Below are 18,969 nucleotides of genomic sequence, written 5' to 3'. Positions count from 1 at the left end.
AATGGAACCTTGTGGCCTGGGCTGAGAGTCACTGTCCTGAGCAGGCTGGGGCATGGTAAAAAGGGGATGCAGGAGAAGGGATGGGAGAACCAGCTTTCTGAAATGTCTTCATGGCTACCTGAGGCAGATCAGCACAAGGTGGTCCCGAAACTGACTTAGTAACCGGCTTTCTGGGTCTGGGTTCCGCTCTGGCTGGTAACAGGATGACTTCACGCACAGCACCACCTCCACCAGCTTCAGTTTCCGCCATTAGCAGAAGAGAGTACTGTCTCTTTCCAGATCAATGGGAGTATGGCCATCACAAAGCTGGGCATGGAGGCCTGGGAGGCGTGCCAGACTTGCCCCACTGCCCTAATACTATTTTCTGTCACCATTGCTTTGGCACCCTGGTCACCTCAGGGCAGCAGGCTGTTAGAACCTATTGCTATGCTCGGGCTCTGGGCCTGGCTCTGCTGCTCGCCTCCTGGGGATCTTGGGCAGGTGTGATGTTGGCCACGATTGGTCATGTGATACCAACACACATCGGAACCATGGCCCGTCTTAGGACGCATCCTCAGCTCTGCCATGGGGCTTCTGGGGATCCATTGTGAAAGCAGTCAAGCAGACTCCCTCTGAGTTCAGCCTAGCAGGCCCATGCACCCAAGCTTGACGACTATGGCATGAGGCACGCACTGGGCATGTGGTCAGGGTTCTGGTACCAGTGCTCCATGGCCACTAGATTGTTACAAGGCTTTGGGGATTTTTTTTTTTTTTTTTTTTTTTTTTTTTTTTAGCTTCTTTGGGCCTCAAAGATTTGAACTAGATAATCTCTAGGGCCTGTTTGTGATTCAGAGTTTGTTACTTCTGTGAGCACAGTTAGTTTTTCTGTCTATAATGCTCACCCATTCCCTTCCTCCTATTAGGTTCTGTGCTAGTTAGTCCTTTATCAATTTAGTACAAGCTCAGGTCATCTGGGAAGAGGAAACCTCAATGAGAACTCCTCCATCAGATTGGCCTGTAGGCAAGTCTGTGGGGCATTTTCTTGATTAGAGATTGCTGTGAGAAGGCCCAGCCTCACTGGGCAGTGCTGCCCTTGGGCAGGTAGTCCTGGGTTGTATGAGAAAGCAGGCTAAGCAAGCCTGAGAAGCAAGGCAGTACCCAGCATCCTCTGCGAACTCTGCTTCGGATCCTGGCTTGAGTTCCTGTCCTGATTTCCCTTTGTTTACAGCTAAGAGCTGTAAACTGTAGTAAACCCTTTCCCTTTCCAAGATTCTTTTGGTCATGGACTTTTATCATAGCAATAGGAAGCTAATTAGAAGAGACTAGGAACTTGGTTGTGGGAGCATAGATTAGAACTTTCTTGCTTTCAGTGGTGGGTGTGGTGTTGTCTCAGTAGACGAGTGCTACCACATGTTTACTGCTCACCGTGTCCTGTCCTGGTGTTTCCATGAAGTGGTCATGGCAAGAGAATTTCATAGCACTGGCGAGTGAACCCTTGGTTGATGCTCTAAGCTCAGGCCATCACCATGTCCTATGAGGAGCTAAACTGGTACGGGGATACAGTCCCTATCTCTGAAACCACAGCACACATCCTACCTGACTTTGGGGAGTCCTAAACCCCAGGGAGGTAAAATATTCTCACTTTGTTTCCAAAAACTGAAAAGCAAAACCTGTAGATTTCCAGGAAGGGCCACTTGTTTAAAACCCCATTCCACTCATCTTCCTTCCATGCTCGGGTCCATAGGTGACAGTTCATGAACCATGTGGAAATGGGGTCCTGTGGGGAATCCTTCCTGGGGCAGACAGAGCTCTTTACCCCAAGCCCACATGAGGGGAAATGAAATCAAATGTAATCTAAATAAATAAAAGAGGAGAAGAAGTTATTTAGAAATCTGTGTTTACTCTGGCACGCGACTGGCCTCCACTGCTCTTGACATATTAGGAAAAAATTTTGGCGGGGATCCACTAGAAGCACTTAAAAGGCATATGTTTCTCTTCAAAATACAAGGGGCTTGGAATGCATTGTTTAAACAGAATTCTTAAGAATCTTTGATTCATTTAAAAAATATAGGTAGATGTATGTTTGTTTCACTTGTGTTAATAGTGGCGTTGATTTCCTTAATTCCTTTCTCAGACCATTTGAAATAATTATTTTACTGACTATTTTTGCCAATTGTGTGGCCTTAGCAATCTATATTCCCTTTCCAGAAGATGACTCCAACGCCACCAACTCCAACCTGGTAAGTCTCGAGCCTCTGCGTGTCTTTTTATTTGTTAGACTGAATTTAGGACACAGATTCGGAGTGCAAGGTGGGAGAGACATGAGACGTATGTTTGACAGGTGCCAAAGTTTGATGCCGCACAGATCTTCCGGGCCATTTCGCTTTTTATTCAAATTGGCACCTGCTTGATCACAGGCTACCTTCAGAAGAATATTCCAATCAGGCGGCTGTGAGCTATATGTGCATGTATGCGGTGCGAGCTGTGGGCCTTATAAACAGCGTGTGTTACAGATGTACTGCTTAAGTCTTGAGCACAGGTGTTCGCTAGAGCGAGCATTCTTGGATCATCAGTTGTGAGTATTCTGAGTGCCGTTGTTCCATTGTGAAACTCTGCCTGCTTGATCATAGCACGATTGCATGATAAATAATTTCTAGAAAGCTTTTAGCGAAGATTTCTTTTGTGGCCGAGAGGTATCATTGAGTTAAAATGGCTTTATTTTCTTGGGAAAGGTGGCTTTCCATTTGGATGTAAGCGAGGCCAACCCTGGCAATTTGGGGTTAGCATTTGTCCATGGAAAAAGCGGAGAGAGTGTTTACTTTTGGCTGAGTGTGAAGTCATTGCAAATGCAAAGGCCTTTGCTGCTCTGGGCATGAGAGGCAAGCTCTGGAATGCACTTGGCAGAGCCGGGGCTGCCCGGAGAGCTCCAGCAAAGCCTGCAGAGAAATCTCCACTTTCTCCTGCCCTGCCTGAGACGTCGGTAGTCTTCATGTGATTTTTCCCACAGCATGTTTAGTCACCAAGCCCACCATCTTCCTCTGTCACCAGTGCCTTCTAGTTAGCTGAGATTGGACTCTTGGTTGGGATTGGTTTAGGAGAAGCAGGAATGTTATGTGACTCTCCTTCCTGTAGTTGTGACATCAACTGTGGCTGCTGATGCTGTCAATGGGGAATCTCTCTTCTTCCAAACATTTGATATTTCCAAAGAGATGAAGTCTCTCAACTTATGGGTCATGACCACTTTGGGGGGAGTTGCATATAGGATATCCTGCATATCATATATTTACATTATGATTCACAACAGTAGCAAATTTACAGTTCTGATGTAGCAATGAAATAATTTTATGGTTGGGGTCATCACAACAGGAGGGACCATATTAAAGGGTGGAAACATTAAGAACTACTGGATTAGATGTATATCTTAGAGTTACAGTTTTCTCAGTTTTTACAGTTAGCTGCAGACCGGTAGTGGGGAAAATGTTCTGTATATGTGTGTATATACATATACAGTGTCTCATGGTTAGTGTGGGGGGCCACGTACTGGGGATGGCTTCCAAAGGTCCCAGACATAGGTACCAAATACTAAATGGGGACATGGCTCGAGTCAGGATGAAGAATGTGTTTGCTCTAGTCCATGCAGCCAATGGAGATATGACCTTGTTTCTTAAAATAAAGAAATCTTTCCCGTGTCAAATATTATAAGCCAAAGTGTCACCCCCAAGCATGAGCTCCTTCCGTTGACTCTAGCTCTTCAAAGTGTTTGCCTCGCTCTCCTGCTGCCCTCCTTTGGAGCTCTGATCCCATCCCTTAACTTGAAGGTGCTTCAGAAGCAGCTCTGGCTAGGCACAGAATTCATATCTGTTCTTAGACCAGTGCATCGGTGGATGTCTAAGGCCCCAGTATCTGTCTCTCTGTGAGAGTGAGACCCGATAGGTGATAATAAGGAATCAATGGTGAATTTGTTCTTTGGATGGCTAGCTTCAGGAAATGTTGGGGGAGGGGTGTGGTGGTTTGTTTTCAAGCATGCAATATTCTCCAACTAGAACTTACAAAAAAAAAAATCAAACTGGATACTCAGTGAGAGACAGAGGTGTGTCTGAAGCCACGGTTTTCAGCTCTCCTGGGGAGACACATGTTCCACCAACCTGCCCCAATTCTGTGAGTCTGGAGTAGGGTCCATGGAGCCTGCATTTTAAAGTTTCCCTTATTGATTCTGAAGAAAGGGGGCATGCGCTGCTCTTCCTGAACAATCGAGAATGCTCTCTATTGTATGCGTGACTCCACCTTCAGCTCCCTACACAGTCGGCTTCTGTCTTCCCACAGGTCTCTCTATGATCCAAACAGACAGATGACACATGTCAACTGCTGAGAGGTTTCCCACTCTGCTGGGTTTAAGAGCAACCTGTTTAGCGAAAGCGCGTTACGCACCTCCCCCGCCACGCCCTCCAATACAGAACCTGTAAACTCACATGTGCGCCTGCTCCTGTTCGCCGTTTCTCTTACAGTTCTACCAGCTTCCACCCACCCCCGTTCCTCAAGCTTTGCGTACTTTGTTAACAGATGAAAGGCAATCCAGAGTAGAGTTGTATTTTTGTTTGTAAGGCAGCTCCTTCATCTGAGTGAGTTCATGCATCATGTGCTGCATCTAGCACACAGCTTTACGCTTACAGTGCCTTGGTTATCTTTTCTGTATACCAGTGAAGCGCAGTGAGGCTGACCCGGCCAGCGACATGCTATTTTCTTCTTTACCAATCATTGTCCTGGTGTTGACCATGCCACCCACTGTGAAGTACATTAGTTAGAACACAGCTACTGTGAGCCCGGCTTGCCGACAGCTGTTACTCTGTAGGTAAATTCTCTGGTACCTGGTGAACAGCCTTTGCCAGCTGAGAGAACCTATTGTGTGAGCAGAATGTCCGACTCTCCCTTAACCCTGAAGTTCACAAAGACTTGGCTGGGCTTTGAATGTTAAGAGACGATGTGCGGGCATTTGACTTTTTGCGGAGAACATGCACCATGTACTTTCTGAGTAGGAGCCAGGCTCTGGGCATCATTAGGGAGGAAGAAAGAGCAAGAGGGGAATATATGAGCTTCACCTTTTTTCTCCAGAGTTTGGACTGATAAGCTTGAAACACTACGGTCCTGCACATTATTATTGTAAATTGGGGCGATGAGATTGCAAAGGTTAAATGAGAGGCAGGGAGCTATGCCCTGGTGCCCTAGGCCAGCAAACACCTCTGTCCCTTAGAACTAAAGAGCATCACTGAGGTTTCTGGGAGTTTGTTCAATCTATAGTTCCCCAGGGTGGGGTCTGCTTCTGAAGGACTCAGAGGTGGTCAGAAGTCAGTTTCCAGGCTGCTAACCTGGGTCTCCTGATGCCTAGGAAGGGCCCGTTGGCGGGACAGTTCTGTGGACTTCAGTCCCTCTCCTGCTGCCTAGTACTAGACAGTCAGCTCAGGGTCTCTGTGAGTCCCTATTCTTGGACAATGCTAGGTTGAAGACTGGCCTTGCATTTGGACTGCCCCAAGTCCCTAGTGAGTGTGAGTCCTGTTGGCCAAGTATGAGGAAACAGTGCATCAACCGTGTGGGTTTCTCTACACTCCTCTCAGTGAGCTGCAGTTACTTCCAGAGTCAACTTTGCCAGGGAGTGAGGTGGTTTTGCATTTGCATAGCTACAACAGCGGCATGACCAGCGGGCTTCAATGGTGCCATCTGTGTGTCATCCCAAATCAGCAGACGCCATTTGTAAGTGTGTGGTGTACTTACTGCGCAGCCACAGTAACGAGCTGGCGCCGCCCCTGCTTGCCTCTGCACACATCTCTCTTCCTGTAGAGACGTAGTACCGGGACTGCGGAGGGCAGCCAGTTGTTAGGTGAGAGAAAGCTTAGGCCAGTACACATGAAAAGACTTTTAGAGAGCAAGGCCTCCTCAAACAGACAGACAGACAGGCAGGCAGACAGACAGCAGCAGCAACGAAATCAGGAAGTGGGTGTCAGCATCGGAGCTGTCTTGAGCTGTGCTGTTCAAGGGTCAGAGCAGTGGCACTGACCTGGGAGAGACCTTCACTGTGGCCTGAGGTCAAGCACGTGACTGTCTTTTCTGGCAGAGAGAACACAACATTTTTATTGCATCTCCTCCAGGTGCCAGGGACTTGCATATACTTAGAATCCCCCAGTGACACATGGCAATTTTTATTATGTCTTACAGTGGGGATTTAGTTCATCTTGCTCAAGCCTAGATCCCCAATGGCTAGCGCGCGCCTGGGTCCTGATAGATGGGTGGTGAGTTAAATTTCCTAATGACGGATGCCACCAGGCTTTGCACTCCTCTCCCTGTGGACGAGGAAATGGAGGCTTAGAGAAGAGAATTGGTGAACAAGTTGCAGGAAGAGAATTTGAGCGAAAACTGGTACAAAATGTAGCACGGGCCCTCTGCTCCATTGTTTGAAAGAAGGTTTCAAAGATGAAAACTGTGACAGTATTAGCAGATATTTTTAAAAAAATCCTACCAAACCAAAACAAGATCAAACTTGTTCTTTTTCAAAAGCAAACTCAATACATCTGAAGTAAATGAAGTTAAACAAGTTGTTATAGGACTTCACTGAGCCTATCTAAAATTGTGTGTGTGTGTGTGTGTGTGTGTGTGTGTGTGTGGCGGGGGTATTGGGAATGCAGCACAGGGTCTTATGCCCATGAGGCAAGTGTCCTATGTCTGAACCACAGTCCCAACCCCATCTTCTGCTTTAACACAGTAGCCACAGATAGAGCTGACAAATCTGTGTTGTCAAAAACTTTGGGGTGCTCCACATTGGGCTCCACATGATACTAGAGAAGTCGAGGTCCCTGCTTGGGGTCTTTAGTCTCTTGAATTAAGGAATTTAAGAACGACTCAGAAGGAAGTTTGAAGACAATTTTATTAGAGTTTAAAAGGAAACCATAAGCAAGAAAACTGTAAATTTTGGTGGCTCTCCAGAGGAGGGAGGTGGAGAGGAGGAAGAGAGAAAGCCACAGTCTTCCAATTTCCATTTCCACTTCCACTTAGAGGTTCAGCCAGCAGCCACGTGGCAAAGGGGCGGGGCTTAGCTTTAGAGAACGAGCGAAAAGTCCCCAGTCTATAGAAAGCATACTGAAGCTCCGGACAACAGGACAACACCAGTAAGAGACAGAAAAGAAGGAAAAGGAAGAGCTCTGACTGCCTCAGAAAGGACAGAACTAATAGAACCTCAAGGTAGCTTCAGAATGACTATGCAAGAGGCAGGAGGATCTCTTGGAGTTCAAGGACAGGCTGGTCTACAGGTTGCTTTCCATGACAGCCAAGGGTACACAGAAGCACTGACTTTAAAAACAAACAATTGAACAAACAAACAAGAAAACAGTGACTATGCAGAGAGCAAAGACTCTTGGAAAGAAAAGCATGTTGTCTCATTAAGATAATAATTACTCCTGAGCATTTATGTGTGCAGTTGCTGTCCTATATGCTTTTGGACACAAATATATTTAGATACCATAGTGATGATGTGGACCAGATATGATTGTTGCTCCATTTCATCGATTGCACCAATGCTCAGAGAATATAAATTATTTGCCCATGGAAGGTTAGTGCAAAATGATAACGGGCTATGTAGATGCTGTGTCTCTGCTTCTCTGTATTCTTATCCACTGGGCCACAGGTTTAAGTGTCCCATGACTTTTGGAACTCCCATTTCTGGACCAGGTGGAGAAAGTAGAAGCTCCTGCTGTCCCTACATCTTGAGGAGGAATGGATTCCTCAGAACATTTCTTGGTGATTGTTATCACCAACATTTATTTTGAAGCGTAGAGGTTTAAACCATAGTTTAGGTGCTTAACCCAAGGACCGTGCATCAGAAGAACAGAGCTGGATTTGGTCTGGGACCTGGTAAGACAAGGGTGGGAAAACCCAATAGAGAGCCTTAGACTGCTAGTCGAGAGCATGGCAGTTCCAGTGGGTGGTGAGATAGACGTGCGGTTAATCAACCCTCGGGGTGCCCGGACTATTGTTCCACTCGGTGTTTGCACACTAAATATTTCAGAGGGAGCAGGCGGCGTCTGCCCTGCATTTGCCCGTGGATAGATGCACAGGAGGAAATAGTTTGAAGTCTAAACATGATGTTTTCATCCATCTTCATCTTTCAGTCAACCTTACTCAACCTCATCCATTCTGGGGAAAATGCTACCTTAAGTTGACTCCTCAGGCAATGGAACCTTTCCTCAGGTACCAAACTCCTTGGAACTTATATTTACATGAAGAAAGCCCTTCTAGAATATAAAATAGAAATCCCTGGGTCCATCAGGGAAGAATAGTGGCATAATTTTATTCTCCTTTTGGGGACCACGTCGTCACTGAGAAGCTCAGCTTTTAGACCTGCAGTAATATTGTGGAGCCGGGGCAGCTTGCAGTGTGCCTTTGAAGTGTGTCATAGTGTGAAAGGTTTTGCATCTACTGCTCCAGTACCTGTCAGCTTCCCTTGCTGCTCCTCTCCCGTGGTCTTGGGAAGTTCATCACAGGGTCCTTGCTAGCTATGTGCAAAGCAAAGGAAGGCAGAGAGGTGCCGATGGCCGGCTTACATATGAATGAGCTGTGTTAGCTCTGGGGACTTGGCAGCATTGATTTTGGCTTCTTGGTGCCTTTCCCCCAATGCTCCCTCTGTTCTCATGGTTCCCGTGTGATTGAGACACTTGGATCCCTGCCTCCTGACAACTTTAATGTCGGCACGTACTCTGTTGGCACTGTTGGGAGTACACGACATGTGTTAACTCATTTAGTCTTTTCAGCAACTCCACCAGACTTCTGCTATAGTAAGCCTCCCTCTACTTATTTATTTATATTTTTACTGACATGCAGTATGTGTATGTTATTTATTGTAGTCATCCTCTTTTAAAGATAAGGGAGAGGCAGAGGCACAAGAACACCTGCCTGAGGTCACAGGCTGGGAATGGAAGCAGTAGTTCTGAGGTCTCATCTGAGCAGATGGCTCCTGAGTCTGTACCCTTAACTGTTGTGTGGCATGGCCTCTCTGAAGTGTGGGAGGGAGTTGGTCTCCTTGGGAAAATGGTGCTTTCTTGGAGTCAGTGACTAGTGAGTGTACCACGGACACTGTTTCTTTTACCAGGGGCATCAAAGGAGGAGCTGCGGTTCCTATCAGGAGTGGAGCTTCTCAGGCTGTGCTGTGCCTCTGATGGTTCTAGGGTCAGGCCATTTCACACTCTCACTCGTCTACCAGAGGAGGGCACAGATCATCCCCAGGCGGCTGAGAAGTAGGTGTGGCTTTGAGGCCTGAATTTCCCCTGGATCAGCGAGACTCATATTAGTTGATGTCCTTGGTCACAAAGGGCTCTGGGCCTTCTCTGAAGCAGAGCACATATTATAAACTGGAGTGAGGGGCAGACTTCCTGAGATAGAATTACAACCAGAGAGAGAGAGAGAGAGAGAGAGAGAGAGAGAGAGAGAGAGAGAGAGAGAGAGAGACAGAGAGACAGAGAGACAGAGAGACAGAGAGAGATACAGAGTCACAGAGAGAGACACAGAGAGTCACAGAGAGACAGACATACACACACACACACATATACAGAGAGAGAGAGACAGAGAGAGAGAGAGAGATGGATCTCAGAAAGCTACATGATGTGAAGGCTCCAGGCCCTCTTGGGACCTGTCAGTACTTGTGTGGTTGGAGGGCTGGGAGCCTCAGGTACGAAACTGTAAGGACATACAGTTATAGACATCCATCCTAAGGGCATCCTTTTCCCACCTTTCAAGGTCCAAGAGGGATCCTCTACATACAGCCCCTTATGCAGTAAGGCTTTGCTGAAAACGTGTGAGCAGCCCAGGTTCTGTGGAAATCCCACTGAGCTGAGCTAACAGGCTATGATGACAACGAGGAAGTTGAACGGGCTGTTATGGTCCTGGGGTGTGTGGCCCTTCTGCCACTGACTACCAGTTAGACCTTGTCACGACACTGCCTTGGACTTGAGATTTTTTAGTTGTGAAATACAGGTACTAACTCAGTGAGCTGTGGCCTGTCACATCAGAGGACGCCTAGGAATGCTGGGAAAGACACAGGACGACTTGCATCTATGTTTCTGCTCCTCTCAGAGCCACGTGGCTATTCCGTCTTTGGAATTTTTACTCTGTTTTTCTGGCACATTCCTCTGTGAACCGTTTCCTTTAGCCTCAAGATAACTTAAGAGATGTAAAAGAATGAAATTCTAGGTTCCAAATTTAGTTCCTGACCTTTCTAAGATGGATGCAGAGCGGTGTGGCTGTCACCTGCTGGCTGGAGAGCTGGCCGGACTGCTCCAGTTGGGAAAGTACTTTGGGTCGGTGCGCAGGCTGGAGCGACTGTCCCTTACTCTGTGTCTGGAGGGCTTAGTCAGTATACTTATTTCTTTTGGATCCAGCTTAGTTCTCACCCATTGGATCTGGACTGACCCACGACACATCAGAATAACTTCATTTTATCCTGGTCTGTCTGCAAAGACTATTTGCAAATAAAGTCATGCTCCCAGGCTTGAGAATGGGATCATAAATAGACCTTTCTGAGGGGGCACAGTTCAGCATCTGCTCACAGGAAATGGGATCACATGCACACAGAACCTAGGGCAGTGCCTGGTAAGAGTGACTTAGTCAGGAGTGACTGCCCAGCCTCGGCTATGCTGCTGTTGGGACGGTGTGGGCCAAGAGCGTACTTCTCCAGGGAGGTTAGGTCTGATGGATCTCATGCTTTTAGTATCACTCCCAGTTTCCTCTGGGCTCCTTCCTTGTCCTTCACCTTGCTGAGTGGCCTCAGGCTAGCATTTGCCTTCTGTGTGTCCAGAAGAGTATAGTTCACCGGTTCTTAGATATTCTGGACCTCTGTGCCTCCTTTTCTGATGAATAAGCCTTCTGACAAGATACTGGTGTATCCTTGTACACATCAATTCAAATGCTTATCGGATGGCAGCTGTGCTCAAGGAATGTGTTGGGAATACAAAGTTGCACAAAGAAGGCTGGCCAGCATCACAGGGAAGTCTCTAGTTTCCTCTGGTCACTACCCCAATAGCAGGCTTGATTCTTGTGCTTCTGAAAGAGGAGAAATCAGAAGTCACACAGTAGTGAGTCAGGAGTCAAGATCACTTAGAGGGAGTAAGGATACCCTCTGTAGGCAGAGTGGGCTGAGTTGAGCAGCTATCCTAGCCAGGCGCCTTTATCTCTCCTCCTGTTGCCCTGTCCCCTGTGTCTCTCTCAGTATAGGCACTTCTAGGAAAAGAACTGTATTTTTCTGGGAAGCCCATTCTATGCAGAATTCTAAGTAAATATATACAGATGCAAGAATATGTAGAGGGGCTTAAGCATTCTTAAAGTTGAAGTATCTCCTTGGGAAAGGGCAGAGGCACTCTGCGCATACTCCCCTGGCTAGGAAGTCTTGAAGTTGCTCTCATTTGACCTAGCTATTGCAGACCTGGATCACTCATTACCCCTTACATCCTGTTTTTGAGGTCCTGAGCTGGCCCGTCTGGAATGGATTGTCCTGACTCTCTTTACACCTTGACTACCATTCAGGCACCACCATTAGGTTTCTATTTTGTTTTAGGATCTTGAGTAGGACCACCTACCATTTATTGGGATGCCTGTTGGATAGTCCTCAGAGATAACCTCCTGCCTAACACATGAGCCTTGTTTGGTGATGGTGCTAGAAACCCAGTAGGCAGTCATAAGTAAAATAAGCTTAGGGCATCATAGACAGCACAAAGAAGGAGGTGAAAGAGGCAAAGAGAGGGGTGTCACATGATTGATCGGAGCAGGAGAGTCCTGGTGCTGAGAACTGCCGGGAACCAATTCCATGGGGAGAGGAACTCAGAGTATTTCTCACACCGAGAGTCAGCTAATCAGCTAACGGATGACTTGAGCTGGGGCGGAGGTACCTTGGCCCTGGAGTTTGTTCCAAGGGAAGGGCTGGTGGTTGGTTAGCTGCCACCAGCCTCCAAAGGAGCAGGTGTCCCAGTGGGGTTAGAAGAAGCTCCAAAAGCTGAGTGACTGCAGGACTCTTTGCTTTCCAAGAGAGTGCTCGGCCAGCCTATCTCACGGAGGGAGCACGGAGGGAGCACGGAGGGAGCACATCGGGAGGCACAAGAAGGGAAGATAGAAAATGTGTCCCAAGGGAGAGGGACATGAAGGTGACCTCCTGGGATGAGAATTCCCTTTTCTGTCCACTGGGTTTTGGTGACCTAGACCTCCTTTGCCTCACTAACAAGGGGACCTCCAAGTATCAGCGTATCTAGATGCCCTTGGGTGCCATCCATCCATCTGGCTGTAGGGGGAGGGCATTCCTATCCCCATCTCATCCTTTGCCATGGATAATTGTATAAATGAAAACCAGATGTTTAAATGTCCAGTGTGCTTTAGTTCTGAGGTCTCCTCTTTGTGATATCTATGGCCAGAGTATACCTTTTATTTCAGGTCTATTCATTTGTTGTCACACATGTTTTTTCAGCATTCTCTGGCCAAGGGCCACTAAACTGGGCATCTGTTACATTCTAGTCCCTGGGCCAGGGGCATCCAGTTATAAAAGATATAGCATGTACTGGCCTAGGTGCTTCCCGGTTTTATGAGGACAACCAGAGGGTCACTCGCAGTGATGTGGGGTTCAGGTATGACCAAGCGAGTGGTTTGGTGGAAAGCATGCGTTTCCTGGCATTTCTCTTTCTTTCCTCAATTTGCTTAATGATCATTTCTTGCTAATGGTGCTTTAAGGAGCCTGGAGAGGCCCCAAATTGCAGGGGAAAGTGCCAACAGGAAGAGAAGTGCTGACCTGGCTCTGTGCCCCAGGGCAGGTCTCAACCTCCCGAGCCTCAGTTTCCATGTGTTACTTAGAGCTAATTACACCTACTTAACTACAGACTTCGGTGAGAAGCATTATCTCATTAGAGATAATGTTCTTAAAAGTGCTTTGAAATTTTGCATAGCATTCATTTTTCAAATGCTAAGCATTGTCATATTTATTATCGAGTGCTACTAATTCTGCACCAGAGGTAGTGAAGAAAGAAGGGGCCGTTGTTATCACCATTGCTCTGCCACAGCTGGATGTGGGATGTGTTTGGATGGATGGGCCATGCAGGGAAAGGCCATGAATCAGCCATGGAAGAACTCATGGTCAGACAGGTCGACGGGCAGTATAAAAGGAACCATGAATAGGTCTTTGAGAGGCTGTAGGTCTTTTTTGCTCCAACATTCTTTCCCTGTCATCAGGAAAGGCTTTCCTGGGAAAGAGACCCTTGAACTTAGCTGTCACTAACAGGAGAAGGAGAATTAACTTGGGACTATCATTGATCAAATGAATATTTATTGGATGAGAAGCAGTGTGTGTCAGGAGATATGTAAATGCATTTTGGTTGGGGAATCAAGTACTTCCTAGGAGAAGGTAAACATGGCTACAATATTTTTTCTTGGCTACAGAGCACAGAAGGGCTAGGTGCCGTGGGAGCCAGAGGGACACCTTGTTCAGGCCTGAGATTCTAAGGGAAAGGTTCAGAAGGCAGGATGTTCTACCAGAAAAGCCCTGCAGGCTTTTGCTGATAGTTATCCTTTGTTCATGGCCTACTCCTAGTAGGCTTGAAGCATTTGCTTGCCATCTTCAGCCATTCTTGCCCACATGCTCAGTAGGAGGAGCATGAAGAAATCAACTCCGCAGCCTCCCCACTGTGCCCTTTGTGGGTAGGATGGATTAGCAGGGACCTGGCCGTGAATTTTAGTGATGCGGACTCATTCAGGATACATGTCTCAGGGTTTGTGACCTGAATGAAGGCCAAATGTTGGGAAAGATGAACAAGGAAAAGGACTGGGAAGTCGGAGGGTGGAGAGCCCGCGTACATCCTGAGATGGGTTAGGAAAGGGGGTACCACACTCCTTGGGATCACTGGGTCTTCCCGTATCACAGATCGGCTCTACTGAAGACTCAGCTCTGTCCTGGCTCTGTCCTTGTTCCCCGCCCTTGATCTGTAAAGCACAAGGCTCCAGGGTGAGGACAACAGTAGGAAATGACAACATCTAGCATGGCTTCGTGACTGCCTGGAGTGCCATGGCCTGCTTCTTTAGTGTTTAGAGACTTCAAAAGAATCCAGCTAACGTTGGGAAGCCAGGCTGACCAGAGAGAAGAGGTTAGAGATACAACACTGCCCCGTTGCAGGAGGGGAGAGGAACGTGGATGTAAATCCTGCTTGTGAGCCATCCTGCCCTGAGAGCCAGGACAGGTACCAGAGAGCCAGCCCGCCTGCCTCTGCGTGACCTCAATACGATGGAATGATTATTGACAGCAGCTTTAGGCAGCAGAATGCCAATTCCAGCAAAGCAGGCTCTTGGCTTTATTGGCACTGGGCATCCCCCAAACACTCATTTCCTAAATGCTTCCCAAGGGCATGTCAGACCATTTTATGGCATGAAACATGCTATTCTTTACCAACTTAGAATGGTGATCAGATGAGAGAACCTCATCACTGGAGAAATGGGGATGAGAAGCAGCAGTGGAAGCGTGTACCCCAGGATAACAATGTGTAATAGGAACAGAGAGGAAATACCCCTATGTGGTTAAAGGAGACAACTTCTTACCCTCTCCAACCTCGCAGAGACTGGGTTTCAGTAATTAAATGGGCAGAAGGTTTCCTTCCAGGTGAATGATTTGGAAAAGTTACTCCCTAATGTGTGCTTTTTGTACTCTTTATCACTGATCTTGGAATTAGCGGCACAAGTGTGCAGAACCGCACTGGAAAATCATAAGCCTGGGCACATCTGGGAAGAATCAGGATGATGCCAAGGATGGGAATTCATGCAACTTCCGGGATTATGGTATTGTTCGCTTGCTTATTTGCATGTACAGACAGTTATGCACAGACAGGCTGACAGATACATATGCATGTACACATATTTTTATAATATGCATGGAGTCTTGCAAATAAGGAAGCCATTAGAAGGACATGTATGAATGTGGAGAAAGGCCCACATGCACTGCTCTGCAGCAAACCTGCACAGATCTTTGTGACCCAAGCCTGGCAGGTCATCGTGGAGGTGTTGCCAGCATGTATCATATTAAAATACAGTTTTGCAAAGATCTGCCTTAAAGACACACTGATTTTAAGAGTTACCTCATACATAAAGAAACATCTGAACTTGTCTTCCAGCCATTGCTCAACAACTGCACATTATCATTTTGTGTAAGTCACTAAGCCTCCAATCCATCATCCCAGGCTCCTGATTCTGAGGAGCACATTATAGTCTTGGGCCCTGTGTCACATCTTCTCTTTAGCTCCCAGTTACCATTGGCTACACAAATATCACCCCCTAGTAGACTCCTAGAACATAAAGTATTTGCCAAGAACCTTTCCACTTGTAATTTTGTAATCTTTAATCCAGGTAATAAGCTTGCATCTGAGATGTTTTCAATCCTCATTCATCAAAGAATCAGTTCAGAGGCAAAGCAACCCCCCCAGGAGGTCTAGGAGTTGGAGGAGCCAAGAATTGAATCAAAATTCTGTTGTATTCAAATCACACGGGGCTTATTCTTTGCAGGGTATGGAATCTTCTGCTTCCATGTCTACCCCAGGTAATGGAGTAAAAAGGGGTTGAAGAAGATGGATGCATGCTTTGGTGTCTATAACTGCAAGAAGGAGTATGAACAGGATGTGCTGTGTCTCAAACCGGTGCTTTCTGGCCCTGTGCACCACTCAAGGTGGCTTGCTGGGGACCCTTGCTTTGCATCATGTCTGGATCGGCATGTTTCCTTCTTCCTCCTCTTCCTCCTCCTGCTTCTCCCTACCCTTCTTTTTGCCTTCTGGTGGTACACAGAGTCAGAGTTACAGAGATTATATATATTGAATTAGAAAGTGATATTTTAGATCTGGGCAGATGTGGTTCTTTTGGATGGAGGTCATTTGAGCAGCAGCAGAAGCCATACAAGGCAACGTTTGGATTAGAAGTGTAGGATTCCTTAGACGCCTGTTGAGCTTGCTTTGTCCTAGAACTTGCAAAGTGCGCGTGGGGGTCTGAGATTGAGGGAAAAAGGATAGAAAACCTGCCATGAGATTTTGTGCTTCATTCTCTTGACCCTGTAGACGTGTACACGGATGCACATGTTCAGACCGGCGAAGAATCAGGCAGAGTATTCATCTGTCCCAGGCTCACGGCCAAAGGAATGAGAATGACTTGGCAAGATAGCATGGGAAATGTCATGGTCCCTTCTGGACTCACTTAAAAAGCCCAAGACCCATTTACTTTTGATTTTAAGACATTTCTATTTATAGTCCTTCGGGAAGCTGGAGTCTAGGAAGATCCTGGCTGTAGGAATTGTCAGTTGCATACAACAGGCTTCTGCCTTTTCAGGTTTCACAGCGCCATAGCCTTGACCTTAAATGCTCTCTAATGCCCGGGTGTTAAAGCATGGTGGCCCTTTTGGGACGTATTGGGACCTGTAAGAAATATGGCTCAGTGGGACATCATGTAGTTATTGTGAGTGTGCCCTTGAATGGGGACAGGGAGGCTGAGGCAAAACCCCCCACTTTTGATGTGTGTTTGTTCATTTATACTTAACACTGTGACATTCTCCTGACTACATTACAGAGTCATGAGGCTAGCATACCATGGGTTGGGACCTCTAAAAATCATGGGCTGAAGTGAACCCCTCTGTCTTTCTTTTGTATCTTGGTTATCTTCTATGTTTGTTGTAGTGACAGAGAACACAGACAGAATGTTAGTTTTCCCATGTGATCATGAACGACTTTGTCAGGATGGCCCACATCAGGACTGTCTTTGAGAAGAGATGGTAACGGGAACATAAGGGAGGAGAATTTCCTTCTGCTCAGGGCAGGGAATGAAGAGAGCCCATGCTAAACGGAGAGGGCAGTCCTTCTTAGGCGTGTGCCCAGGCTGGTTGCAAACCCCAAAGCAGGGCTGCCAAGGAGGTGCAGGCTGCTGAACGGAATGTCAGCAAGCCCGAGGCTCAAGAATGTGGACAGTGGGCAGGGCTTAAAATTAAGCTGGCTTTCTGAGCGAGGACAAGGCAGCAAGAGGGAAGCAAGATGAGGCCCCAGATGTGACCCCGTGACATCAGTAAGAACACGGACTATATAAGAGGCAGTCAGAGGTGCCGCCAGAAGCCCAGGCTACAGATCAGTCATGTGGTGAGGGAACAGGGGACAGTGTCACAGCCCTCAGAAAGGAGCCTGCAGCCATGCTCACCAGCCTGGGAACTTTCCGTGTTTGTAAGGAGGGGGTTGACTAGCATGGGAGCTTGCAGATTAAGGTAGATCAAAGCAGGCTGGATTATTAAAGAGAAGCAGCGATGCATCCCTCTCCGTAGGAGACTTAGACGAAACCAAATTTATTCTCTCTAATTCTTGATGGGAAAGGCTTTGGGGGAAAAACTCTGGGGGCTGAGCTGGAGTAGATGTTTGTTTAAATGGCTGGCACACATCCTCAATTTGGCAATTGTGAGGCAGAGACAGGCAGGCCTCTGTGAATGTGAGGCTAGCCTGAGCTACATAGTGAGCTAAGGTTCTATATTGTCTGTCTCATCACACACACACACACACACACACACACACACACACACACACACACACACACACCACAAAACAGTGATATCAGGAACTTAAGTTTTCAGTTTCTTCTTTGAGGAGTAGAGGTGGCATCTCTCTTTCCATCTTGCTTCCTGTTCAATCCATCTCTTAAGACAGTATTTGCAGAGTGTGCCCTGAAGTGTAGAAAGAACACTTGGGCAAACCTCTTGGGAAGATGATGTATAAAACCCAGTGGTATCTGTTATCATCGGTGCCAAGGGCCTGAGGCCGCATGCCTTCTTGTATCCTGTGTGCTTTCTTTGTGTCGATTGGCTCCTCTGGGTGCCTTCATTGTGCCATTTTTGACTGAGTTCTCTTAGACCTTGTGCTTTAGTCACGGCAAGCTCTCTGAGCAGCAGGGCCTTTGTTGTTCAAGGCCAATCTCCTCTGTGGCAGGAAGCAACGTTCATGGGCAGCTCAAGCTAGGAAAAATCATAACAGTTCAATGTGGTTTCCTGACTGTACAGAATGAGGAAACTGAGGCCAAGTTAAATTTTGTTCAAGTCCAAATGAAACTGAAGCCACATTTGCTATAACCTATGTACTTTGTATGCATTCCTGGCTATCAACTGGTGGGAGCTAGAAAATGGAGTTTTGGATTTCCGACCACCATTTTTTTTTTTTAGGTGAAAGCTACATTCATTACTCTTGAGACATTTACACAGGCTTAGAGTAGCAGAACCCAAAATAGACTTTCTTCTTTCAGCATAAAAGACTCACTGGCTTTGGATTAGGTCCTTGTCACATCCCTGGCAGTAGCCAGACCAAGGGACCTGGCCAGGAAGCTGGGTATGTCCCAGACACTTGTCAGAGAACAAACACTTGTCATAGGATGAGTCGTGTCATTGGGTGGAGAGCCAAGTTTGCAGAATTGGCTTTGTATTGATGAAGAAGGGATTGTTGCACTTTGTCTTGACCTTCATCGTGAGACAGTTACAGCGAAGTAGAGAAGACACCAGGACGCTGTGGGAGAGCTTTAAGCATATCTCTGTCTACACTAAATACATGGCAAGTGAACCCTCTGAAAATAGAGGCGAATGTTCCCAAAACAAAGAAGGCATCCAGTGTACAAGAAGGCATGCTGCCCTCAGGCCCTTGGCACCCACCCAGAGGTAACATTCATCAGCGATTTTTCACCTTGTTGTAGAGGGTATGGGCCAAAGTTTAGACAGAGATGCATTTCAATGGCTTGTTATCTGTCAGCTTACCTGACCTGTGCTGCACAGGGTTATCACAGAGATGTGAATGCAGCAGGGATTTGGCAACACATGAGAGACTTACACTGACCCTTCTTGCGTAGACTTGAACCTATCTGAACTCAGAACCCTGTTGCATATGAGAAGAACTTAGTTTTTTCTTGCTAACTGTGGTGATGTCTGAAGATAGCATC

General features: G+C 46.9%; 1 protein-coding gene across 3 annotated transcripts in view; it reads left to right on the top strand.

Moving 5' to 3' along the window:
• Cacna1c (calcium voltage-gated channel subunit alpha1 C) overlaps positions 1-18,969 on the top strand; it is a 545,178-nt gene that overhangs the window by 57,458 nt on the left and 468,751 nt on the right. For all 3 annotated transcript variants that reach the window (XM_052174696.1, XM_052174695.1, XM_052174697.1), the window contains exon 3: positions 2,116-2,219. In XM_052174696.1, the coding sequence (XP_052030656.1) occupies positions 2,116-2,219 (104 nt within the window). The remainder of the gene's footprint in view (positions 1-2,115; positions 2,220-18,969) is intronic.

The sequence above is a fragment of the Apodemus sylvaticus genome, chromosome 2, assembly GCF_947179515.1.
Source record: "Apodemus sylvaticus chromosome 2, mApoSyl1.1, whole genome shotgun sequence".
Taxonomy (NCBI): domain Eukaryota; kingdom Metazoa; phylum Chordata; class Mammalia; order Rodentia; family Muridae; genus Apodemus; species Apodemus sylvaticus.
This window is presented reverse-complemented; position numbering and strand designations above follow the sequence as displayed.